This window comes from Gymnoscopelus microlampas, assembly GCF_963454915.1.
Source record: "Gymnoscopelus microlampas genome assembly, chromosome: 16".
Lineage (NCBI taxonomy): Eukaryota > Metazoa > Chordata > Actinopteri > Myctophiformes > Myctophidae > Gymnoscopelus > Gymnoscopelus microlampas.
The window spans coordinates 17559517-17585433 of NC_139953.1; the positions used below are offsets into that span (position 1 = coordinate 17559517).

Consider the following 25917-nt stretch of genomic DNA (forward strand, 5'->3'; position numbering starts at 1 on the left):
CCTTAACCAATGAGGATGGAATATGGGAAATCGGACAGATCAGGGTTGATCACATGACTATAGAGATTCTGTGTACCGATTTGGATGGCGTTTGGTTAAAAACTGTAGGAGTAATGTGAAAAAATGGGTTTTGCACAAATCGGCCTCCTGGTGGCGCTATAACAGGCCCATGTGAAACATTTGAGGCAGAGGTTCTGAATTGGCATCCAGGGAGTGTGTGTGCACAGTTTCGCAGCGACCGGGCCAACGGTGCCGGAGATTTGGTGGTAACACACGGACACACGGACGGAGGGTAAAACATACTCTCTCGCCATGCCTTTCGGCCTGGCGGAGACAATTATTCCTGATGGCAGGAAAAAAACATTCAGACCAATTTCATTCATTTAAAACAAATGTTATATAATAACTTACTAGTTGCAGAAGTTGTTGGTGTTGGTAGGGCGGTAGTGTTCTGTTCAAGAGTTGTTGAATCTGTAATTATATATTTTAAATAAACATTTATAATGATCACTGATCAATACTAATCTCTGGATTGATGACTTATTTGTTATTTTTGAAGCCACCACAACATAATATTTGTATTCCCAACTGATCTGAAACATATTTGTAAACAAGCTCTGTCCACTGCAAACAAAACTTAAAGTAATGTGATTAATATAATCAGTAAGATTAGCTAAACAGTTGTTGACTTGCTAAAACATTTCTAAAAAGTTGTATCTACTTTGAAAACATATTTTAGCTTCAGGTCTAAATACTTACTGGTTAATGTTGTTGGTGTTGAGGGAATTGTTGTGTTTAGTTGTGTTGTAGCAGGAGTTGTTGAATCTAGAAAATGTATTAAGTATTTATTATGACATTAAACAGAACTTCAAGTTATAATGATTAAACATAAATTCAAATACTTACTGGTGGTTACAGCACTTGTTGGAGTTGTTACAATTGTAGTGTTCTGTCCAATAGTTGTTGAATCTGTAATGTCAGCGTATGTTATAGACCTTTTCACACATCACAACCTAAACATTCTAAATTGATTCAAGTTTATTTCCTGTTGCAGTGTTTGTGGATATCAGTAGCTGACAGCACATCAATTTGGGGCCAAGCTGTTTTCTAGCAACGCAATACCACTGACAAGGAAGTAAGTATTTGCTATGAAATTAAACAAAACTCCAAGTTATCAAGATTATTGTGAAATTGTAAATATATCTTATAGACCAGTTATTCTTTTAAATACTTACTTGTTATGACTGTTGGTGGAGTTGTTAAAATTGTAGTGTTTTGTCCAATAGTTGTTGAATCTGTAATGTCAGTGTATGTTATAGACCTTTTCACACATGACAATCTAAACATTCTAAATTGATTCAAGTTTATTTCCTGTTGCAGTGTTTGTGGATATCAGTAGCTGACAGCACATCAATTTGGGGCCAAGCTGTTTTCTAGCAACGCAATAACACTGACAAGGAAGTAAGTATTTGCTATGAAATTAAACAAAACTCCAAGTTATCAAGATTATAGTGAAATTGTAAATATATCTTATAGACCAGTTATTCTTTTAAATACTTACTTGTTATGACTGTTGGTGGAGTTGTTAAAATTGTAGTGTTTTGTCCAATAGTTGTTGAATATGTCAGTGTATGTTATAGATCTTTTCACAGTTGACAACATAAACATTCTAAATGGGTCCAAGTTTTATTTACTCTTGCAGTGTTTGTGAATAATCAGTAGCTGACAGCACATACACTTGGACCCACACTGTTTTCTAGCAACGTAATTCCACTGAGTCTGACAAGGTTTAAAAACATTTCTGGTAATTAATTTATATCTTAACTTAAAAAAATCGTATTAAAAATGCAATAATTTTGTTGTTAGATACTTACTGGTTACTAAAGATGTAATTGGGATGGCTGTAGTGTTCTGCTGTGTTGTAGCAGCAGTTGTTGAGCCTAACAAGATAAAATCATAATTAAATTATTCCTGATGGCAGGAAAAAAACATTCAGACAAATTTCATTCATTTAAAACAAATGTTATATAATAACTTACTAGTTGCAGAAGTTGTTGGTGTTGGTAGGGCGGTAGTGTTCTGTTCAAGAGTTGTTGAATCTGTAATTATATATTTTAAATAAACATTTATAATGATCACTGATCAATACTAATCTCTGGATTGATGACTTATTTTTTAAGCCACCACAACATAATATTTGTATTCCCAACTGATCTGAAAAATATTTGTAAACAAGCTCTGTCCACTGCAAACAAAACTTAAAGTAATGTGATTAATATAATCAGTAAGATTAGCTAAACAGTTGTTGACTTGCTAAAACATTTCTAAAAAGTTGTATCTACTTTGAAAACATATTTTAGCTTCAGGTCTAAATACTTACTGGTTAATGTTGTTGGTGTTGAGGGAATTGTTGTGTTTAGTTGTGTTGTAGCAGGAGTTGTTGAATCTAGAAAATGTATTAAGTATTTATTATGACATTAAACAGAACTTCAAGTTATAATGATTAAACATAAATTCAAATACTTACTGGTGGTTACAGCACTTGTTGGAGTTGTTACAATTGTAGTGTTCTGTCCAATAGTTGTTGAATCTGTAATGTCAGCGTATGTTATAGACCTTTTCACACATCACAACCTAAACATTCTAACTTGATTCAAGTTTATTTCCTGTTGCAGTGTTTGTGGATATCAGTAGCTGACAGCACATCAATTTGGGGCCAAGCTGTTTTCTAGCAACGCAATACCACTGACAAGGAAGTAAGTATTTGCTATGAAATTAAACAAAACTCCAAGTTATCAAGATTATTGTGAAATTGTAAATATATCTTATAGACCAGTTATTCTTTTAAATACTTACTTGTTATGACTGTTGGTGGAGTTGTTAAAATTGTAGTGTTTTGTCCAATAGTTGTTGAATCTGTAATGTCAGTGTATGTTATAGATCTTTTCACACTTGACAACATAAACATTCTAAATGGGTCCAAGTTTTATTTACACTTGCAATGTTTGTGAATAATCAGTAGCTGACAGCACATACACTTGGACCCACAATGTTTTCTAGCAACGTAATTCCACTGAGTCTGACAAGGTTTAAAAACATTTCTGGTAATTCATTTATATCTTAACTTAAAAAAATCTTATTAAAAATGCAATCATTTTGTTGTTAGATACTTACTGGTTACTAAAGATGTAATTGGGATGGCTGTAGTGTTCTGCTGTGTTGTAGCAGCAGTTGTTGAGCCTAGAAAGATAAAATCATAATTAAATTATTCCTGATGGCAGGAAAAAAACATTCAGACCAATTTCATTCATTTAAAACACATGTTATATAATAACTTACTAGTTGCAGAAGTTGTTGGTGTTGGTAGGGCGGTAGTGTTCTGTTCAAGAGTTGTTGAATCTGTAATTATATATTTTAAATAAACATTTATAATGATCACTGATCAATACTAATCTCTGGATTGATGATGACATATTTATTTTTGAAGCCACTACAACATAATATTTGTATTCTCAGCCCAATTTCTTTTACATAAACAAGCTCTATCCGCTTTAAACAAAACGTAAAGTCATTTGATTCATATCATCAGTAAGATTAGCTTAACAGCTGTTGGCTTGCTAAAACATTTCTAAAAAGTTGTATCTACTTTGAAAACATATTTTAGCTTGATGTCTAAACACTTACTGGTTACTAATGTTGTTGGTGTTGAGAGAATTGTTGTATTTAGTTGTGTTGTAGCAGGAGTTGTTGAATCTAGAAAATGTATTAAGTATGTATTACGAAATTAAACAGAACTTCAAGTTATCATGATTAAACATTCATTCAAATACTTACTGGTGGTTACAGCACTTGTTGGAGTTGTTACAATTGTAGTGTTCTGTCCAATAGTTGTTGAATCTGTAATGTCAGCGTATGTTATAGACATTTTCACACATGACAACCTAAACATTCTAAATGGGTCCAAGTTTATTTCCTGTTGCAGTGTTTGTGAATATCAGTAGCTGACAGCACATCCATTTGGGGCCAAGCTGTTTTCTAGCAACACAATACCACTGACAAGGAAGGTCTAGAAAATTATTCTAAGAATGAATTTATATCTTATGAGCTGTCTTTATCATATTTATATCACATTTTAACTTGAATTCTAAACACAAAACACTTAAGTTGTTAGACTAAATCTTACAAACATATTTTCGTAATGATTTCATATTAATCATTATTTTTTAAGTACTTACTGGTTACGAAACTTGATGTTGTGATCATTGTAGTGTTCTGTTCACTAGGTGTTGAATCTGTAAGGAAACGTTTATGTACACTGACTTATGTTTCTCATCAGAAAAGAAAACATTCAACCAATTTTCTTGTTATATACTTACTGGATACTAAATATGTTGTTGTGACGACTGTAATATTCTGTTGTGTTGTAGCAGCAGTTGTTGAATCTAGAGAGATGAAATCATAATTCAGTTATTCCCAATGGGCGGGAAAATGAAAATCTTAACATTTAATATTCAGATGAAACAGACTTCAAGTTATTAATGAATGATTTAATTTCAAAGATTAAAATATAAATACTTACCAGTTTCTGAAGTTGATGGTGTTGGTAGGACTGTAGTGTTCGGTTCAGTAGATGTTGAATCTGTAATGATATATTTTATATACATTTGTAAAGACAAGTGATCTTTATCAAACTCTGGATTGATGATGAGAACGGTTAAGAGAGGAGTATGCCTCTTAGCAGATATTTGTACTCTACAGAGTGCTCCTTTTGAATAAGTCTAAACAATTTAGTATTTTGTTAAGATTAGTACATAGCTTAGAGAATTTAAATAATGTTCTCTCTCTGTATACCGGCAATGACATAGTGAGGAATGCTGGGATTCCCAGCACACGAGTCAGCATATGGTGTCACTGTGATGGTATAGTTCTGGCCACAGTGCATGTTGGGTATCTGACAGCTGGTACTGTTGGTGTAGCAGTAATATATGTGTCCATCCTGGCCCACCGCTGTCACATTGTAAGCTGTGGCACTGGGGCTTCCCACCCAGGTCACATGGGTTGAGTTGGGACACACCAGACTGGCAGTAACGTTAGATGGGGCACAAGAGGCTGGGAAGAGAAAGAAAAAAGTAGCAAGAAAGTGAATGAGAATCATCTTCATTGTCACATCACAGGTTTACAGGTGTAAAAAGTGAGTGAAATGTGTTATTGTGCAAGCTCCATCATTTTGTTGTTTTCAGGAAGAGATTAAGAGAAAAAGATGAAGAAGAAGAAGAGGGGGGCAGGGAGAGCAAGGTGAGAAAGAAAGTAAAACAGAGAAACATGATGAGGATAGGCAAAAGAAAAAAAATTAAGATATTTACATATATACATACAGTACACATTGCATAATCCAGCTGGTACAGTATGTACATGATATTAGACATTAAGGTGTGAATGTGTGGATAATTAGGAAAATGTTTACCGGACGGCTGCAAAATATAAAGAAAACGTGTACTTGTTGGATCTTGCTATGGAACATGCAATACAATAAAGACTTATTTTAAATGTACAATTCCAATGTGTTTGTACAATTTACTCTGTAAGAGCTTATTATTTTAAGTGATGGATGTACTGTGACCATAAATCTATTATACTGTCTTTATTTCCTTTGTTGCTATTCATTTATTTTGTATTATATTTTTGTTATTGTTCATATACTGTATATTGTTGTATCTTCATTTTTTACTATTATTACTATTATGTTATACATTACTCCCCTTATACTCTGGCATTTTTTTGTGTTAAAAAAAGAAATAAATGAGTACATTGCATTACATTTCAAGAAGTACATTTACATCTTAGCAGGGTAAACACACACACACACACACACACACACACACACACACACACACACACACACACACACACACACACACACACACTTAATGTACTGTGTATTTCCTGAAGCTTCCAACATGAGATTCATTCAAGTCACCCATCATGAGCTAAACCTTTATCCATTCATTCCACTTCAATCTTCCTGAAGAAAATAAGACCCATAAGGTCCTAAGCGGAATTAAAGTGTGTTTGGTCTTTGGTGTGTGTGTAGTGGTCGATAGCGTTAGAAGTACTCCTTCTAACGCTATGGACCAGAGCTAGTGTGTGTGTGTAAACATAATGTTCGCCATCTCATACCTGAGCTGAACGTCCGGGCCAGACTCGGGGCACTGGAGCAGTTGCCATTGATAGCCTTAACGTCTACAGCGTAGATGGTGCCACACATGATGCTTGTAAGAGTACAATGGAGTTCAGAGGACAGGCAGGTGGCATTGCCTTGACTACTTGAGGCAGAAACATAGTATTGTACTGCTCTCTTGTGGCCAGACCAGGACACAACAGCACTGTTGATGATACATTCAGGAGCTACAGAGATGTTCGAAGGAACACATGGCACTACAAAGAGAAGAAAAATCCAATGTTAAACAAACTTTGGATTAAAGCAATAATGTACTGCGCTAACGTGAAAAAATCTAACTGGGCTCCAAATTATCATGAAGAAAAATGTAAATGAACATGATTTGAATCACAAAATTAATAAGGAGAAATGGGGCAACTTATTTCTTCCTTCCACCCACCCTTTACTCAATTTATGCATTCATCCATAACTACATTTTTAATCATACAATTGAATTAAGTTGACTCCCACAGAGAAAAAACAAATCAGCATTACGGTGTCTTTGGTGAACATCTCACCTGTTTTCAGATCCACAGCTGAACTTGGTTGACTGTGACAACCTCTGTCAACAGCTACAACAGTGACAGAGTAGTTTTCACCACAGTATAGATCAGTGAAAGAGCAGGAGCTTGCATTGCTTGAGTTACAGGTGTGGATGTGTCCATCATGTGTTGTTGCTGTTGCTATGTACATGTCTGCTCCTGTGTCAGGGGACCAGGACACTGAATTAACCCCGCATAATGTAGAAACAGAAACATTACTGGGTGGGCAGGGACCTGGAGACATAAGAGGGAAGAAGTGGAGAAAAAGAAAGTTTATTCTCTTTGACGCTTTGTTGAACTGAACACATAAAAGTATGCGGAGAATATTTTAATTAGTCTGATAGAAATAGTCTGTTGGAGATTATTCAGATTAGTACATCGTTTTTAGATTTTAAGTCTTGTTGCTGCTCTGTACCTGCAATGAACTGATAAGGAAAGCTGGGATTCACAGCACATGAGTCAGCATATGGTGTCACTGTGATGGTATAGTTCTGGCCACAGTGCATGTTGGGTATCTGACAGCTGGTACTGTTGGTGTAGCAGTCATGTATCTGTCCATCCTGGCCCACCGCTGTCACATTGTAAGCTGTGTCACTGGAGCTTCCTACCCAGGTCACATGGGCTGAGTTGGGACACACCAGACTGGCAGTAACATTGTCTGGGGGCCTGGCACATGGGGCTTGGAAGAGAAAAAAGTAGGTGTTGATATTGAGGGTAAATGTTTGCAAACAATTCTTTAATATGTAATTGCAATGTGTGGAATGTATTGTACATGCTGCTCTGTAAGAGATGAACAATATTTTTTGGATGCTGCTAGAGACCAACTGGCAGCAGCACTCAGCATTTTAAAGAAGCAAGATGCAATGCAACAATGTTAAAAAGTATGGGTTGTAGGGTAGGGTTGGATAAATGCTGTGAGGAGCTGGAGATGAAAATAAAAGACATGCATCTGGCGCATACTTACATTGATAAAAAAATAATAATAATAATGGAGTTGACAGAATTGTTGTGTTGTGTTGTGTTGTAAATATATCTCAGATGTAACTAGAAAAAGTGCTCCTCGGAGCACAGGTCTCCGCCAGGTCGGGTAGGTTATTGTGGCCTCCTGGTGGCGTTATAATAGGCCAATGTGAAAAAGGTGCCATTTCTTCTTAGGCCTTTCATGGCAATCGGACACTGCATTCATGATTTGAGGCATTTTGTTCCAAAAATGTGTTTTGCTAGATTAGACCTGCTGGTGGCGCTATAACAGGCCAATGTGAATGGCCTATCTGTAGGCCTATCTGTAATGATTCATTTTCATCATTATACTATACTATATACTTATATCATTATCATGATTAGTAGTTTATGTAAACACATTTCAAGCATGTTTTGTCTTTACATATTTCTATCATATTTTAGCTTTATGTCTACTTTATTGTTACAGTTGCGTGTGTTGTTACATTTGTAGTGCTTTGTTCAAAAGGTGTTGTGTAATGACAGATTATTTTATATAACATTTCCAATGATTCATTTATATCTCATATAACATTTCAAACAGGTTTGTTTCTCTATACATTTTGAAGACTTACTAGTTACTAAAGTTGTTGGCATTGTTACAGTTGTAGTGTTCTGTCCAGTAGTCGTTGAATCTATAATTACAATGTTTGTTTATCAAAACATTTCTAATGATTTACAGTAAACATTTCAAACATTTCAAACAGTACTCAGTACTGTATGTATAGATGTTGAATACTTACTAAATACTAAAGTTGTCTGTGTCGTTAAGACTGTAGTGTTCAGTTCAACAGTAGTTGAATCTGTAAATGACAATGAAATTGAAATGTTTAAGTTCTCTTGATTATTGTAAAGTTTAAAATTGATCTTGTGGACACATTTTAAATATTAGTATAGTTTAATATAGTTTGCATGTATACTGGTTGCAAAAGTTTGTAGTGTTCTGTACACTAGGTGTTGAGTCTGTAATTAAATGTTTTTTTAATGTGCCATGACACGTCTCTCTCAACATATTGGAATTATAATGTTGTGATGATGTTGACATTATTAAAATTAGTTTTTTAATACTTACTGTTTACGACAGCTGTTACACTTGTAGTGTTCTGTTCAGTAGTTGGCGAATCTGAAATGGCAGATTATTTTATATAAAGCAGACACGGTACTTTGTGCTGCGTTATCAGCTTGCCCGATCAACTGAACAGTCAGTGTGTTCAGGTTCCATATCCAGCATTGGCCGGGTTATTATGTGGGTGAAATATGCTCTCTCTCTCTCCCCCTCCCTCCCTCCCCCATCTAACTCACTCTCCCTCCTTTCCCTGTCCCTCTCCCCTCCGTCCCTCCCTCCCTCCCTCCCTCCCTCTCTCACTCAACATCCATTCCTCTCCCCCTCTTCCCTCCGTTTCTCCCTTCCCCTCTCCCTCTCTCGCTCTGCCTCCCTCCTTCCCTTCCCTTCCGTGCCCTCTCTTGCTGATCGAGCTCTCTCTCTCCCTCTCCCCCCCGCCCCCCCCCCCTCTTGCTATGTTCATTGATGTCATCTCCATATATGAGCATGTGGCATCAGACAACACAAACGGTTGACTCACAAAGCTCCATACATGGGCATAATTATCTGCGCATCAACCAGACAGACCACCGCCCGCCAACCACAATTTGAACTTTAAATAGTATATTCCAAATATTATATAAACATATCTGTATTTATAGATGTAGAATACTTACTAGTTACAACAGTTGTTGGGGGTGTTACAGCTGTAGTGTTCTCTCCAATAGTTGTTAAATCTGTAAAGACAGATTGTTTTATAGAAAACATTTCAAACAGCTCTCAGTGTTGTATGTATAAAATTTGAACACTTACTAGTTATTAAAGTTGCTGGTGTTGTTAAGACTGTAGTGTTCTGTTCAATAGTTGTTGAATCTGTAAAGACATTTGTTATAATTCATTTATAGCTATGAAAGAATGTATAGCTTAGGCTACGTAAACATATTTCAAATATTTCCATCATGTTTTAGATTTATGCCTAAACCCTTTATGATTAATGAAGGTATTTGCATTTGACATAATTATTATATTATGTTGTAAATGTGTATGTGTTATTTTCTAAATACTTACTGGTTACAACAGTTGTTGGTTTTGTTAGAGTTGTAGTATTCTGTTCAATAGTTGTTGAATCTGTAATACAATTAATTTTAACTAAATATTTCTAATTATTTAAATATCTTATATAAACATTTGAAACAGGTTTTCTCAGTGCCGTATGTATAGATTTTGAACACTTACTAGTTACTAAAGTTGTCACCGTTGTTAAGACTGTAGTGTTCTGTTCAATAGTTGTTGAATCTGTAATTACAGTTTATTGTAAGCTATACAAATACAACTTTAAAAAACTAAACCTGTCCAAGATAAAGTGAAGTTTTAAATCAAATTTGTAGACACATTAAACTTTATTATATTATATATTTACTGGTCACGAAGGTTGTTGGTGTTGTGACATGTGTAGCATTCTGTTCACTAGGTGTTGAGTCTGTAATGAGATTTTAATTTACAAATTGTCAACATATTGGAAAAGAAATATTCAACCAACTTTGTTGGTAGATATTTACTGGTCACTAAATATACTGGAGCTGGGATGACTGTAGTGTTCTGTGAAGTTGAATCTGTAATGACAGTTTATTTTATACACGGTAGTTTGAAGGATTTATTTAAAGTGTTAAGACCTATACTGTTGTATATAATGTACTGTACATAGATATACAGTGGACCATTTTTAAATAAATGGATTCCACATAGTCATTAAAATGTTACCAACCTTACCAGAAACATTTTGTCAACGTTGCCTCAAACATAATTGTGCAGTAGTTAATAAGTCATGCATGTTGGATTATATTCATAAAACAATGTTTCTCCAGCTAGACTTGTGGAATGATATTTGGTGTGTTTAATAAAATTCTAGTGTATCCATAATACAGTATAATATCAATTTACATACACAGTCCTAGAATCTATAATTATATTTCTTACCAGTTGGGGGACTTGATGTTGGACATATCACAAGATCTGTTTTACAAGACAATAGAGATTTTTGGGACCACATAAACTGCAAAATCATGAGTTTTAATTTAAGTGGAAGTAAAAATTGACCCGTACAGGTCAATCTTTAGTACACACAGCATCTTTACACACTTAACTTGAACGTAATGCTTCCTATAAATAGGATTCCAGTACTTACCGGAGTAAAGCTGGCAGTACTCCCCATCTGGTGGAATGGCATTGATGCATCTACATGTATCTTCTGTAGTGTTATCACATGTGCCATAGGTGGAGCACATATCACAAGACCAACTATAGTTATCCTCACATGTGCACTGGAAAGTTGCACCCGTTTGTCTGCAAACTAAGAAAAAGATTAAAATGGAAAAACGAAATTCATAGTTGAACCAATAGTGAATTTTATAGATACTGATTCAATTATCAATTCTGCTTATAGAACCGCTTATTTATGAATTCCATCAATGATTCTTTAATGATAAATTCTTAAGTAGAAAATTAGTATTGATTATTCAATCAATCAATCAATCAATCCTACATGAAAATGTATTTTCTGTTTATTAAAGAGACTAGAGTTTCGGGGGGCTACGCCCCCCTCAACCCCAGCCGCGCACGGGGCCCAGCGTGGCCGTGTGTATATTGGGGGACCCAAATCGCCGGAGTGAAACTGGGGAAAAGTTTTTTTGAAAAAGGAAAAAATTTGAAGAAATAATATTTGTTATGTTTCAGGGGGTCCACAGGGGGTCCGCGGACCCCCTGATGGTCCACTGACCCCCTGTGGAGTGTTGGGACGCGCGGGGACACCCCTGGAACATTGCGGACCATTTCGGTGTTTTTTTTTTTACATGAAGGTGGTTGCTTGTTTCTGGCGCAGGCTGTGCAAACCTGGCAACCCAGCGCATGCTGCCGCACGTTTAAGTGGCGTAGCGTCATGAGGGTCAGTGGGGCCGTGGCTCGGTCAGTGAAGACCCTGTAGTGCGGATGATATGTGGCATAGAGGGGCAGATTGTAAATCCACAGAGGAAACATCCGTGGGCTACCATTGGTTCAGCGATGTGTGCGGTCGCCCTGCGGCCCCTCCTCCTCCACCAATGTGCAGTATTGAGAGCCCTGACGTCACAACAATTGGAGCGATGGGCACTGCACTGTGGTTGGTTAGGGTACACCTAGGGCCCAGGTAGAACCCAGTTAAAGCCTGCATGGGCAAACCCAGTTAGGACCTGCCTTGGTCCCACATAAACATGGCTAGTTGGGGCCCACCTAAGAGCCAGGTAGAAGCTACTTATAGCCTGCATGGGCATCGCAGTTGGGACTGAAGTGGATGCCGCTGACATTGCTGACATGGGGTCCATATGGTTTAGCCCACCTTGAAACCATATGGGAACTACGCTGGCATGCTGGCTGTAATGCAAACGCTGCATCATACCTGCAGTGTGTAGTTTGATGTTGTGTGTGTAGCAGATATACCTGCAGTGTGTAGATCAATGTCCATAGGAAAGTCAATGCCCAGCAGTGTTTTTTTTCCCCAGCAGAGTTTCTAGTGTCTCTGTGTCTCTCTGGAAGAGGTTGCACATGAACTCTGCAGCCGCACTGAGGCGCTCCAACCCAAACACTCTGACATGAAGCTGCTTCACACAACAAACATCAGCACCACGCTGCTGTTTGTCCAAAAGACACAATATCTCCTCTCCCACCGACGTCATGTGTTCATTTATCGACAGCCGTACAGACTCCTTTTGACACATTTTACGTCGTTTATCCAGCTCTCACTGACTCTCCACATCGGGCTGTTATTTTCCTGCGATCAAGTCAACGATGTGAGAGATTAGCTATCACAGACGGACGGACAGGGGGTGAAACATAGTCTTGCGCCATGCCTTTCGGCCTGGCGGAGACAATAAAAAACCGAAAGTAAAGGAAATGGCCATTTCTGCAACAGAAGTAGTCAATAAACTATGCTATGAAAACATGGGCCACATTGGCAAAGAATGTAAGAAAGAGGCAATCATGTAGGAAATAGCCGATCTCCAAGCTTACAAAGCCTCTCAACGTGAGGCGTTTCGAGCTTGTAGATCGGCTATTTTCACAATATTTACTTGTGGAACGGAGTCAAACAGAATGGGGGGGTCCCAGATCAAGTACGTGTATTTGGGGGGGGGGGGGGGGGGGGGGGGGGGGCGGCGTGAAAGGGTTGATAAACACTGCTCTAATCGGAGCGAAATTATCTGAAATTACTACATGACCATAATGCAGCCTAACATGCGTTGCAGGGGGCGGTCCTGCCATTACGTTAGTTACTGTAGTTGCTGTGGAGCTACATAGTTCTCCAGAAGACACACACAAACATACACCATCTACAATGGACGAACTGAGCAGCAATATAGACATTCACCACACGAACGTGCATTGTTGACAAAGTGATTGCACAGCCGCTGCAGGCATGACAACCAGGTTAGCGTTAGCGACATGGCAGCTATCACAGCGCCCTGTCCGTCGTGCTGCAACTGCCTGTGATGGCTACAGCAGTAACAGCAAGCTGTCTGCGATGCCATTGTCTGGAGACTGCTGTTAGCGTGACACGACCAATGAGAGTGAGCGCTGTAGTTGTTGCTAAGATACGGTGGCGTCTCTGCCCCATAGCTTGTAGATCTCTCACACATGATTGGCGTAGGCTGCGTTGCCAGGTGTGACTTTGTGTCTAAGCAATGGTCGGCTTATTTTTGCGCGCCTTTGGGCTCGTTTGCATTGTGCGCACGGCAGCGCTTGTTTAGCGTACGTCAGCGCGACGTGGCAACGGACGTGGCAACGTGAAAGGTGATTGGCTGGTGAAAAGAAACACCCGACGTTACACCAGAAATGGTGCCTGGAGAAAATGGTGACCAAAAAAAAAGTTTTGAAAAAAAGGGAAAAAGCCCCGCAGCGGCTGGCTGCTGTTGTGGTGATGAGGTCGTGCGCACGGTAAACGGTACGAAGCGGGCTCCCCTTCCGTTTTGTCCGACATTTGGTGAGTACAATTAATTATGTTGCGCGGTGGAAACGGTGTAGTGAGCAGTGAGATGTCCCCTACGCGAGGCGTAATTCAGCGCGGCCGGCGTGGCGAGTCAGTAGGCGACATGTGGTCTGGCGGTGCGTTGTTTAGTCGATAACAGAGCTGTGGGGTGTCACCACCGAGGGTGCGGAAGTTGCTCGCCATTTATATAGTTAGATAGAGAGACGGGGAGACCCCTGTTATTGAACAAACACTCTAACCCTAAGGCACAATAAAACACATGTCATTCAAAACAAATGAAGGAAACTGTTCCAGAGATTCTAAGGGCGGATTCACACTATGGTCCCGGGTGCGCACCCTGGACCACTTGGCTGATGTTGTGATAGTGTGAACGTTGCGTATCGTTCCCCGAAACGGATCACCGTACCATACCCACCCTAAGGCACAATAAAACACATGTCATTCAAAACAAATGAAGGAAACTGTTCCAGAGATTCTAAGGGCGGATTCACACTATGGTCCCAGGTGCGCACCCTGGACCACTTGGCTGATGTTGTGATAGTGTGAACGTTTGCGTATCGTTCCCCGAAACGGATCACCGTACCATACCCGAAACCACCTCCGGAGGTAGTCTCGGATCCGGATCATGCGTATTCGAGTACGGAACGATGCAATGTGAAGCCATCCGTACCAACAGGAGGAAGTGGACTGCTAATCATATATATATATATATATATATACACATATATATATATATATATATATCATTTATATATTTTTATAATGACACATTATTTTAGCTGGGTTATACCTTCTCATAGTTCTACTTGAATGTTGACAAGAATTAATAATCCCGCTAGTGTTTGAGTAGCGCGAGCCGTGAAAAATAATAAACAAAAAACACATGTGTAGCGAACGCGTATATAAGGATAAATATACTAAGGATTAGTCTGTGACGTCACTGCTAAAATACCAAGGATGCGTCCGTGACGCCAATATCATATTAACAGAGACAACGTTACATTTCGAGGTTTCAAAGACCAGTGCACACACTGCTTTGGTTGTGTATTGTTGATCTGTTGTTATTATAACTCAAGACAACGTCAGGAACACAGTCAAACTTTATTTTTCACTCTAGAGTGACTTTTCTTCTGTGAATGACATTCTCTCTCCCAAAGCCCCATAGTCCACAGCGCCCCCATGAGGCACATATTTACCATTACTGTTAAATGAAAAGGTCTCGAGTCTTGGCCAGTGTGAATGCTGGCCAGCTGGGAGAAGCCAAGCGTACTCGGGAACGGTTTGATTCAAACGGAGCCAGTCTGAATCCGCCCTAACTTGACAAAGTAATCACATCAATTTGAGAATTGGCAACATATTCCTTTATGTTCCATTGACACTTACCAGTAGTAATGTTCGCATCAGAGATGCTTAGATGCTCAGAGACTTGGACAGGATAAGAGATATTTGTCAGGATGTATCTCAGCTGATCAATTGTGAAGTAGTCTGTAGTGTTCACCTCAAAATCAATCAGGTATTCATAAACAACTGGAGCAACTGTAGAGAAAAGGAGCATACAATGATATTTTTTAAAAAATGACTTGGTATGATTTACTTAAATTTGTATTCAGTGTAGTTCATTTAATTTCCTTTCTTTTTTGTCCAGAGATATGAATTTGCAGAATTTTGCAGAAGACAGACACATTTAAGGATTTATTTAAAGTGTTAAGACTTATACTGTTGTATATAATGTACTGTACATAGATATACAGTGGACCATTTTTAAATAAATGGATTCCACATAGTCATTAAAATGTTACCAACCTTACCAGAAACATTTTGTCAACGTTGCCTCAAACACAATTGTGCAGTAGTTAATAAGTCATGCATGTTGGATTATATTCATAAAACAATGTTTCTCCAGCTAGACTTGTGGAATGATGTTTGGTGTGTTTAATAAAATTCTAGTGTATCCATAATACAGTATAATATCAATTTACATACACAGTCCTAGAATCTATAATTATATTTCTTACCAGTTGGGGGACTTGATGTTGGACATATCACAAGATCTGTTTTACAAGAAAATAGAGATTTTTGGGACCACATAAACTGCAAAACCATGAGTTTTAATTTAAGTGGAATTAAAAATTGACCCGTACAGGTCAATCTTTAGTACACACAGCATCTTTACACACTTAACTTGAACGTAATGCTTCCTATAAATAGGATTCCAGTACTTACCGGAGTAAAGCTGGCAGTACTCCCCATCTGGTGGAATGGCATTGATGCATCTACATGTATATTCTGTAGTGTTATCACATGTGCCATAGGTGGAGCACATATCACAAGACCAACTATAGTTATCCTCACATGTGCACTGGAAAGTTGCACCCGTTTGTCTGCAAACTAAGAAAAAGATTAAAATGGAAAAACGAAATTCATAGTTGAACCAATAGTGAATTTTATAGATACTGATTCAATTATCAATTCTGCTTATAGAACCGCTTATTTATGAATTCCATCAATGATTCTTTAATGATAAATTCTTAAGTGGAAAATTAGTATTGATTATTCAATCAATCAATCAATAAATCCTACACGAAAATGTATTTTCTGTTTATTAAAGAGATAGAGAGACGGGGAGACCCCTGTTATTGAACAAACACTCTAACCCTAAGGCACAATAAAACACATGTCATTCAAAACAAATGAAGGAAACTGTTCCAGAGATTCTAACTTGACAAAGTAATCACATCAATTTGAGAATTGGCAACATATTCCTTTATGTTCCATTGACACTTACCAGTAGTAATGTTCGCATCAGAGATGCTTACATGCTCAGAGACTTGGACAGGATAAGAGATATTTGTCAGGATGTATCTCAGCTGATCAATTGTGAAGTAGTCTGTAGTGTTCACCTCAAAATCAATCAGGTATTCATAAACAACTGGAGCAACTGTAGAGAAAAGGTGCATACAATGATATTTTTTTTTAAATGACTTGGTATGATTTACTTAAATTTGTATTCAGTGTAGTTCATTTAATTTCCTTTCTTTTTTGTCCAGAGATATGAATTTGCAGAATTTTGCAGAAGACAGACACATTTAAGGATTTATTCAAAGTGTTAAGACCTATACTGTTGTATATAATGTACTGTACATAGATATACAGTGGACCATTTTTAAATAAATGGATTCCACATAGTCATTAAAATGTTACCAACCTTACCAGAAACATTTTGTCAACGTTGCCTCAAACATAATTGTGCAGTAGTTAATAAGTCATGCATGTTGGATTATATTCATAAAACAATGTTTCTCCAGCTAGACTTGTGGAATGATATTTGGTGTGTTTAATAAAATTCTAGTGTATCCATAATACAGTATAATATCAATTTACATACACAGTCCTAGAATCTATAATTATATTTCTTACCAGTTGGGGGACTTGATGTTGGACATATCACAAGATCTGTTTTACAAGAAAATAGAGATTTTTGGGACCACATAAACTGCAAAATCATGAGTTTTGATTTAAGTGGAAGTAAAAATGTACCCGTACAGGTCAATCTTTAGTACACACAGCATCTTTACACACTTAACTTGAACGTAATGCTTCCTATAAATAGGATTCCAGTACTTACCGGAGTAAAGCTGGCAGTACTCCCCATCTGGTGGAATGGCATTGATGCATCTACATGTATCTTCTGTAGTGTTATCACATGTGCCATAGGTGGAGCACATATCACAAGACCAACTATAGTTATCCTCACATGTGCACTGGAAAGTTGCACCCGTTTGTCTGCAAACTAAGAAAAAGATTAAAATGGAAAAACAAAATTCATAGTTGAACCAATAGTGAATTTTATAGATACTGATTAAATTATCAATTCTGCTTATAGAACCGCTTATTTATGAATTCCATCAATGATTCTTTAATGATAAATTCTTAAGTGGAAAATTAGTATTGATTATTCAATCAATCAATCAATCAATGCTACACGAAAATGTATTTTCTGTTTATTAAAGAGATAGAGAGACGGGGAGACCCCTGTTATTGAACAAACACTCTAACCCTAAGGCACAATAAAACACATGTCATTCAAAACAAATGAAGGAAACTGTTCCAGAGATTCTAACTTGACAAAGTAATCACATCAATTTGAGAATTGGCAACATATTCCTTTATGTTCCATTGACACTTACCAGTAGTAATGTTCACATCAGAGATGCTTACATGCTCAGAGACTTGGACAGGATAAGAGATATTTGTCAGGATGTATCTCAGCTGATCAATTGTGAAGTAGTCTGTAGTGTTCACCTCAAAATCAATCAGGTATTCATAAACAACTGGAGCAACTGTAGAGAAAAGGTGCATACAATGATTTTTTTTTTAAATGACTTGGTATGATTTACTTAAATTTGTATTCAGTGTAGTTCATTTAATTTCCTTTCTTTTTTCTCCAGAGATATGAATTTGCAGAATTTTGCAGAAGACAGACACATTTAAGGATTTATTCAAAGTGTTAAGACCTATACTGTTGTATATAATGTACTGTACATAGATATACAGTGGACCATTTTTAAATAAATGGATTCCACATAGTCATTAAAATGTTACCAACCTCACCAGAAACATTTTGTCAACGTTGCCTCAAACATAATTGTGCAGTAGTTAATAAGTCATGCATGTTGGATTATATTCATAAAACAATGTTTCTCCAGCTAGACTTGTGGAATGATATTTGGTGTGTTTAATAAAATTCTAGTGTATCCATAATACAGTATAATATCAATTTACATACACAGTCCTAGAATCTATAATTATATTTCTTACCAGTTGGGGGACTTGATGTTGGACATATCACAAGATCTGTTTTACAAGAAAATAGAGATTTTTGGGACCACATAAACTGCAAAATCATGAGTTTTAATTTAAGTGGAAGTAAAAATTGACCCGTACAGGTCAATCTTTAGTACACACAGTATCTTTACACACTTAACTTGAACGTAATGCTTCCTATAAATAGGATTCCAGTACTTACCGGAGTAAAGCTGGCAGTACTCCCCATCTGGTGGAATGGCATTGATGCATCTACATGTATCTTCTGTAGTGTTATCACATGTGCCATAGGTGGAGCACATATCACAAGACCAACTATAGTTATCCTCACATGTGCACTGGAAAGTTGCACCCGTTTGTCTGCAAACTAAGAAAAAGATTAAAATGGAAAAACGAAATTCATAGTTGAACCAATAGTGAATTTTATAGATACTGATTCAATTATCAATTCTGCTTATAGAACCGCTTATTTATGAATTCCATCAATGATTCTTTAATGATAAATTCTTAAGTGGAAAATTAGTATTGATTATTCAATCAATCAATCAATCCTACACGAAAATGTATTTTCTGTTTATTAAAGAGATAGAGAGACGGGGAGACCCCTGTTATTGAACAAACACTCTAACCCTAAGGCACAATAAAACACATGTCATTCAAAACAAATGAAGGAAACTGTTCCAGAGATTCTAAGGGCGGATTCACACTATGGTCCCGGGTGCGCACCCTGGACCACTTGGCTGATGTGATAGTTGTGATAGTGTGAACGTTGCGTATCGTTCCCCGAAACGGATCACCGTACCGTACCCGAAACCACCTCCGGAGGTAGTTTCGGATCCAGATCATGCGTATTCGAGTACGGAACGATGCAATGTGAAGCCATCCGTACCAACAGGAGGAAGTGGACTGCTAATCATATATATATATATATATATATATATATATATATACACACACATATATATATCATTTATATATTTTTATAATGACACATTATTTTAGCTGGGTTATACCTTCTCATAGTTCTACTTGAATGTTGACAAGAATTAATAATCCCGCTAGTGTTTGAGTAGCGCGAGCCGTGAAAAATAATAAACAAAAAACACATGTGTAGCGAACGCGTATATAAGGATAAATATACTAAGGATTAGTCCGTGACGTCACTGCTAAAATACCAAGGATGCGTCCGTGACGCCAATATCATATTAACAGAGACAACGTTACATTTCGAGGTTTCAAAGACCAGTGCACACACTGCTTTGGTTGTGTATTGTTGATCTGTTGTTATTATAACTCAAGACAACGTCAGGAACACAGTCAAACTTTATTTTTCACTCTAGAGTGACTTTTCTTCTGTGAATGACATTCTCTCTCCCAAAGCCCCATAGTCCACAGCGCCCCCATGAGGCACATATTTACCATTACTGTTAAATGAAATGGTCTCGAGTCTTGGCCAGTGTGAATGCTGGCCAGCTGGGAGAAGCCAAGCGTACTCGGGAACGGTTTGATTCAAACGGACCCAGTCTGAATCGGCCCTAACTTGACAAAGTAATCACATCAATTTGAGAATTGGCAACATATTCCTTTATGTTCCATTGACACTTACCAGTAGTAATGTTCGCATCAGAGATGCTTACATGCTCAGAGACTTGGACAGGATAAGAGATATTTGTCAGGATGTATCTCAGCTGATCAATTGTGAAGTAGTCTGTAGTGTTCACCTCAAAATCAATCAGGTATTCATAAACAACTGGAGCAACTGTAAAGAAAAGGTGCATACAATGATATTTAAAAAAAAATAGTTGGTATGATTTACTTAAATTTGTATTCAGTGTTGTTCATTTAATTTCCTTTCTTTTTTGTCCAGAGATATGAATTTGCAGAATTTTGCATAAGACAGACACATTTAAAATAGTACAATTACACAATGAAAACCATCAAATCGCCAAATGGGCAACACTTCAACATCAACAGTGCTGATAGCAACTTCTACGTATGTATTCATACAGATGTGGTAGTTCTGTGGTCAGCAGAATAGTACACAACAAGTTATTTGATTACAAAAATCACTGCAAGCTGTTAATTCTACAAATACTGTGGTAGTCAACTTTGATAATATAAGTGATCAACTTTTGTAATATATGCCACAATCTCCTTGAGAATTTTTTGTGATACAGTAGTACGTACTTTGGTTTTGCATACTTGAGTAAATTATGCAATCACATAAACGCCAACAACATATTGTATTCATACCTATCTATGAATTTCTCAATCACTAGCTTTTATATTTTAGTTTCCTTTGTCAGAATATAACGCTTAATAAAACATATTTTACCTGGAACAGTTATGTTGATGTCTGTGATGTTTATTGAGTCACTGACTCTTAGGGGAAGACTAGTGTTGTCCAAGATGTTTTTCAACTGCTGCAGCACTTCAACATCAATAGTACTGATCTCAATTTCAACCATGTATTCATACAGCTGTTGATGTTCTGTAGGGGAATAATACAGTCATTAGATTACAAAATATTTTCCTGATTCAATATGTAATACTTCACACATTTTTCAAGAACAGAATTCTTCAGACTGATATCTAAATCAATATGAATTTGAATGAGAAACTAAATTGTCCTTAGCATTTACTGTATATGTTACTATTCCATTTAATTTGTCATAAATTATTAAGTTTAATCAACTATTCTTACCTGTAACAGTTATGTTGATGTCTGTGATGTTTATTGAGTCACTGACCCTTATGGGAAGACTAGTGTTGTCCAAGAAGTTCTTCAGCTGCCTTAACACTTCAACATCAACAGTACTGATCTCAACTTCAACTATGTATTCATACAGTTGTGGAGGTTCTGTGGGAAAGTAGTGCAGGATAAATAATTGGATTACAAAATATTGTCCTGATTCGATATGCAATGCTTCACATAGAATATTTAGAGACAGAATGCTTCAGACTGACATTTTAATAAAGACCAAATTTAATAATAAAAAGGGAGACAGTCAGACGGGTACACCGGGTATTGCATAACTGGGTGGGGCATGCATTTCCAACTTGCATCGTTCCCGACTAGCATCGTTCCCAAGTAGGGTGGTGCCCAACGGGCACCGGTGCACTTTCCTTTAACTTGTCATAAATTATAAAGTTTAATAGAATATTCTTACCCATTAAAGTTATATTGACTTCCGTGATGTTTATTGAGTCACTGACTCGTATAGGAAGACTAGTGTTGTCCACGATGTCCTTCAGTTGATGTAACACTTCAACATCAACAGTGCTGATCTCAACTTCTACTATGTATTCATACAGCTGTGGTAGTTCTGTGGTCAGCAGAATAGTACACAATAAGTCATTTGATTAAAAAAATCACTGCAAGCTGTTAATTCTCCAAATAGGCATACTGTGGTAAGCAAGTTTGTCAGTATGAATGACAGCTCTTGTAAAATAAACCAGAATCTTCTTGATTGTGTTCTTAAATGTGATTTTGTGTACTTTGGTTTCGCTTAAGACACTCAACTGTGCAATCACAGAAACTCCAACAACCTACTATATTCTTACCTATGAAGGTTATATTGACCTCTGTGATGTTTATTGCATCACTGACTCTTATAGGAAGACTAGTGTTGTCCACAATGCCTTTGAGTTGCTCTATGACTTTTACATCAGCAGTAGTTATCTCAACTCCAACTATGTATTCATAAAGTTGTGGAAGTTCTGTGGGGTAAACAGTACAATATAAGTCAATACATTACAAAATATGTTCCTGTTTGAATATGTAATGTATCAAACATATTTTTTGGGAATAGTATACTTCAAAGTGAAATCTAAATCAAGTTAATTCAACAAGTTAAAATATAGATTATTGTTAATAAGAAATGTAAGTATCCTTATATTAGCTATCATATTTTGTTAAATAATTCAATTCAATTCAATTCAATTTTATTAAAGTGTCAAATCACAACAAGTTGTCTCAAGACACTTTACATGTAGATAGTCTTCTAATTTGCCATAGATTTTAAAGTTGAATAAACTACTCTTACCCGTTAATGTTATATTCATTTCTGTGACGTTTATTGAGTCACTGACTCTTAGGGGAAGACTAGCGTTGTCCAATATGTTTTTCAGCTGCTGTAACACTTCAACATCAATAGTACTGATCTCAATTTCAACTATGTATTCATACAGCTGTGGAGGTTCTGTAGGGTAATAGTGCAACATAAGTCATTGATTACAAAATATTTTCCTGATTCAATATGTAATGCTTCACACAGAATTTACTGAAATCAGCATTAGCATTTACTGTATATGTTACTAAATGGATACATAATAAACTATTCTTACCTATAACAGTTGTGTTGATGTCTGTGATGTTTATTGAGTCACTGACTCTTATGGGAAGACTAGTGTTGTCCAAGATGTCTTTCAGCTGCTGTAGCACTTCAACATCAACAGTACTGATCTCAACTTCAACTATGTATTCATACAGTTGTGAAGGTTCTGTGGGGAAATAGTGCAATAATTGGATTACAAAATATTTCCTGATTGCATTATGAATTGCTACAGACAAAAAAATGTAAATCATGGTAAATTAATATTGTTTACTTCAACTATGTATTCGTACAGCTGTGGATGTTTTGTGGTCGTCAAAATAGTACAAGATCAGTCATTTAATTACAGCCTCACTAGCCTCATATTTTGACTACAAGCACAGTGTAACATGCAAACAAGTGCATTCTGAGGCCAACAATCCTTCAATATGGGTTTTAAAATCATCAGTTGATATATAAAATGGTCAAGTTTCAAGTCCAGATTAAAGCTACAAGCAGCAATGACCGGGCCCTCGCACCTCTGTCCACATTAGGGGCAAATATCGACCAATCAGAACTGGGAGCAGAGCTAAGTAACTTTAATGAAGGACAAGTATTTTCAACCGACTCATGACTCTTTACGACAAACTGTTAAAAAAAGGATAGAAATTATGAAATATTGACCAGAATAGGGGGCGTGGCTAAGTAACTCCAATGAAGGACAAGGACTCTCAACCAAATCAAGTGACACGACTCACAAGTCTGTACGACAAACCTTACGACAAACAGTCACTCCCCAAGCCGGCTGGATGACAATGAAAAGGAAGCAGCTGTATAATGTGTCCATGCAGTGTGCAAAGTGCCTGATCAGTGTGTGTCAGTATGTGTCTGTGTAGGGCACAGGCTGCCCTGTGACATATAATATGACAATAAACAAAAAGAATACAGCCCACCAAATATCTCAGAACCCATGCATGATATTAATTGTTGTAAATATTGGACATATTTCACATTTCCCAGTGCCTACCAGTCACAGCAACTTGTCCCTGCACCCTGCTGGCACATTCACCGGCAATGGCAGTGACCCACACGCTGAGGTGTTCATTGCATGAAACACCAGTCACAACGCAGCTGTTGTTGTTACTGGTACAATTATATTCATCTCCATTGTTCCCATAAACCTCTACCAGGTAGGATTCGGCACCAGCCGCAACATCCCAGGTTGTGGTCAGATTGTCAGACTGGCAGTCTGATAATGACTTCACATTTGTTGGTCTACATGGAGCTAGAAGAGAGAGGGGGAGGAGGAACAAAAATGTAATACATATTAAGACATCTGAATATCCATCCTTCTGTGTCAGGATAATAAGTTAGAGAGTTTACTAGCTCACAACAAGTGAACTTTGTATTTGATTACCAAACCTTTAAATTAGTACTCACAGGCATGTACTATTGTAGGGGGGCTGACTTCACTGTCACACTCTGTACTTTTGGCATACACAGTGTAATTGTAGGATAGACCACAGTGAGTGTCGAGGAAGAAACATAACGTTCCGGTGGTCCGGCATTCAACAGTCTCCCCACTGCTGCTCACAGATTTGGCCACATAGTCGATGGTGTTGTTGGTGGCCTCCCAGCTGAAGACGACCACATTACTGGCACAGTCCCGGAATGCCGTGTGATTAGCAGGTGCACAGGGAACTATGAACAACAGAGAAGAGAAAAATGAGTTACACAGTATGTTTGTATGGTGTTCAATCATACACTCTCTTCAAGATTAAATCTATTTATTGCAATGATATATTGTGTTTGGTAGTGTGGCTCAGCTACTGTGATGCTCCAAAACAATCTGCGCAAGCAAGAAAAACTCTGAGATCACAAACCCCCCGAAGCAGAGCCTACATAATAACATTTTATTAAACGGACATGATAATAGATATATGAACCCTTCAAACGGCAGAACCTGAAGATACACACAGAATTAAAAGAACATGATACAATATATATGGACCTGCATTGAATGATATGCTGACTTAGTGCAACCCAAATGCTACTACAGGAGGAGGCTGGGGAGGTAGAGGGAGTTTGTTCACTGATGAGCAGCAATTGTGGTAGCAGCACCGGGGGAACCTGAGCCAGCTGCCATAGGACTGACTTGACGAGGGTCAATTTTGACGGGAGCTTACAGTAACGACGTGTGAGACAGACACCCACAGTGAAATGACACGCCGCGGCCTGTGCATTTGTGTGAGGTATAGAGATGTACAGACATTTGAGAATGAGGCAGGTGGTGGGAACACAACACTAGTAAGAACAAAGCAACAATGAAAGTAAGTGGAAGTGACTCTGCCATGTCAACCGGTCCATGTGATTGTGCAGCCCCTGCCCACACACACGCACACAGCCAAACAAACAAGCGCGCTCACACGTGAGCATGCATACACACGTGAGCATGCATACACACCAGTGTCGAAGAGGGTGTTGTTGTTGGAGACACTCTCGCAGTTGTCAGAGATGGCTGTGACGTGGACCTGGTACTTCTCACCACACTTCAGACTGCTGATGGTACAACTAGTAGAGGCGGAGGTGCAGTTGATTTCTGCGCCCGTGCCGTCGACGGCCATGGCCTTGTAGGAGTTGGCCCCAAACACCGGTCCCCAGGTCACCGTCACTATGCTTATCTTACAGTTGTAGGTCACTGAGATCGAACTTACTTTGTTTATGGCTGTGAGAGATAGAAAAACATGAACAGAGCATAATAATAAAGGATAATGTATTTTTTGGTAGGAAGATGAAGAGAGGAGGGAGATGGCATGTCTCATAGTACACGTAATTTAGCTTAAATTAACAACTCCTGATTCTACTGTGTAGGCCTACACAGTGCTTAAGCCTTGGACGGGGTCCATGGCACTGCAGCAATGTGGTTGACATTGACAAATTGACTGGTTGATTCACCAGTACATCCT

At 37.7% G+C, this 25917-nt stretch overlaps 1 protein-coding gene across 1 annotated transcript in view; it reads right to left on the minus strand.

Moving 5' to 3' along the window:
- Positions 1 to 25917, minus strand: part of LOC311063663 (uncharacterized protein) — a 91989-nt gene that overhangs the window by 43037 nt on the left and 23035 nt on the right. Inside the window, exons 22-70 of the mRNA XM_084083193.1 lie at positions 25416 to 25676; positions 24392 to 24652; positions 23979 to 24236; positions 22986 to 23141; positions 22685 to 22840; positions 22203 to 22358; positions 21809 to 21964; positions 21343 to 21498; positions 20974 to 21129; positions 20245 to 20397; positions 18841 to 19005; positions 18633 to 18668; positions 18002 to 18154; positions 17440 to 17604; positions 17232 to 17267; positions 16600 to 16752; positions 16038 to 16202; positions 15830 to 15865; positions 15198 to 15350; positions 10986 to 11150; positions 10778 to 10813; positions 10221 to 10280; positions 10037 to 10096; positions 9869 to 9928; positions 9614 to 9673; positions 9478 to 9537; positions 8831 to 8881; positions 8502 to 8561; positions 8334 to 8393; positions 7175 to 7438; positions 6736 to 6993; positions 6178 to 6435; positions 4852 to 5109; positions 4580 to 4639; positions 4377 to 4442; positions 4236 to 4292; positions 3835 to 3897; positions 3685 to 3753; positions 3340 to 3399; positions 3175 to 3240; positions 2857 to 2916; positions 2528 to 2590; positions 2381 to 2446; positions 2040 to 2099; positions 1875 to 1940; positions 1236 to 1295; positions 907 to 969; positions 760 to 825; positions 412 to 471 (exon numbers count right to left, since the gene is read on the minus strand). Coding sequence (XP_083939319.1) covers positions 412 to 471; positions 760 to 825; positions 907 to 969; positions 1236 to 1295; positions 1875 to 1940; positions 2040 to 2099; positions 2381 to 2446; positions 2528 to 2590; positions 2857 to 2916; positions 3175 to 3240; positions 3340 to 3399; positions 3685 to 3753; positions 3835 to 3897; positions 4236 to 4292; positions 4377 to 4442; positions 4580 to 4639; positions 4852 to 5109; positions 6178 to 6435; positions 6736 to 6993; positions 7175 to 7438; positions 8334 to 8393; positions 8502 to 8561; positions 8831 to 8881; positions 9478 to 9537; positions 9614 to 9673; positions 9869 to 9928; positions 10037 to 10096; positions 10221 to 10280; positions 10778 to 10813; positions 10986 to 11150; positions 15198 to 15350; positions 15830 to 15865; positions 16038 to 16202; positions 16600 to 16752; positions 17232 to 17267; positions 17440 to 17604; positions 18002 to 18154; positions 18633 to 18668; positions 18841 to 19005; positions 20245 to 20397; positions 20974 to 21129; positions 21343 to 21498; positions 21809 to 21964; positions 22203 to 22358; positions 22685 to 22840; positions 22986 to 23141; positions 23979 to 24236; positions 24392 to 24652; positions 25416 to 25676 — 5646 coding nt within the window. The remainder of the gene's footprint in view (positions 1 to 411; positions 472 to 759; positions 826 to 906; positions 970 to 1235; positions 1296 to 1874; positions 1941 to 2039; positions 2100 to 2380; positions 2447 to 2527; positions 2591 to 2856; positions 2917 to 3174; positions 3241 to 3339; positions 3400 to 3684; positions 3754 to 3834; positions 3898 to 4235; positions 4293 to 4376; positions 4443 to 4579; positions 4640 to 4851; positions 5110 to 6177; positions 6436 to 6735; positions 6994 to 7174; positions 7439 to 8333; positions 8394 to 8501; positions 8562 to 8830; positions 8882 to 9477; positions 9538 to 9613; positions 9674 to 9868; positions 9929 to 10036; positions 10097 to 10220; positions 10281 to 10777; positions 10814 to 10985; positions 11151 to 15197; positions 15351 to 15829; positions 15866 to 16037; positions 16203 to 16599; positions 16753 to 17231; positions 17268 to 17439; positions 17605 to 18001; positions 18155 to 18632; positions 18669 to 18840; positions 19006 to 20244; positions 20398 to 20973; positions 21130 to 21342; positions 21499 to 21808; positions 21965 to 22202; positions 22359 to 22684; positions 22841 to 22985; positions 23142 to 23978; positions 24237 to 24391; positions 24653 to 25415; positions 25677 to 25917) is intronic.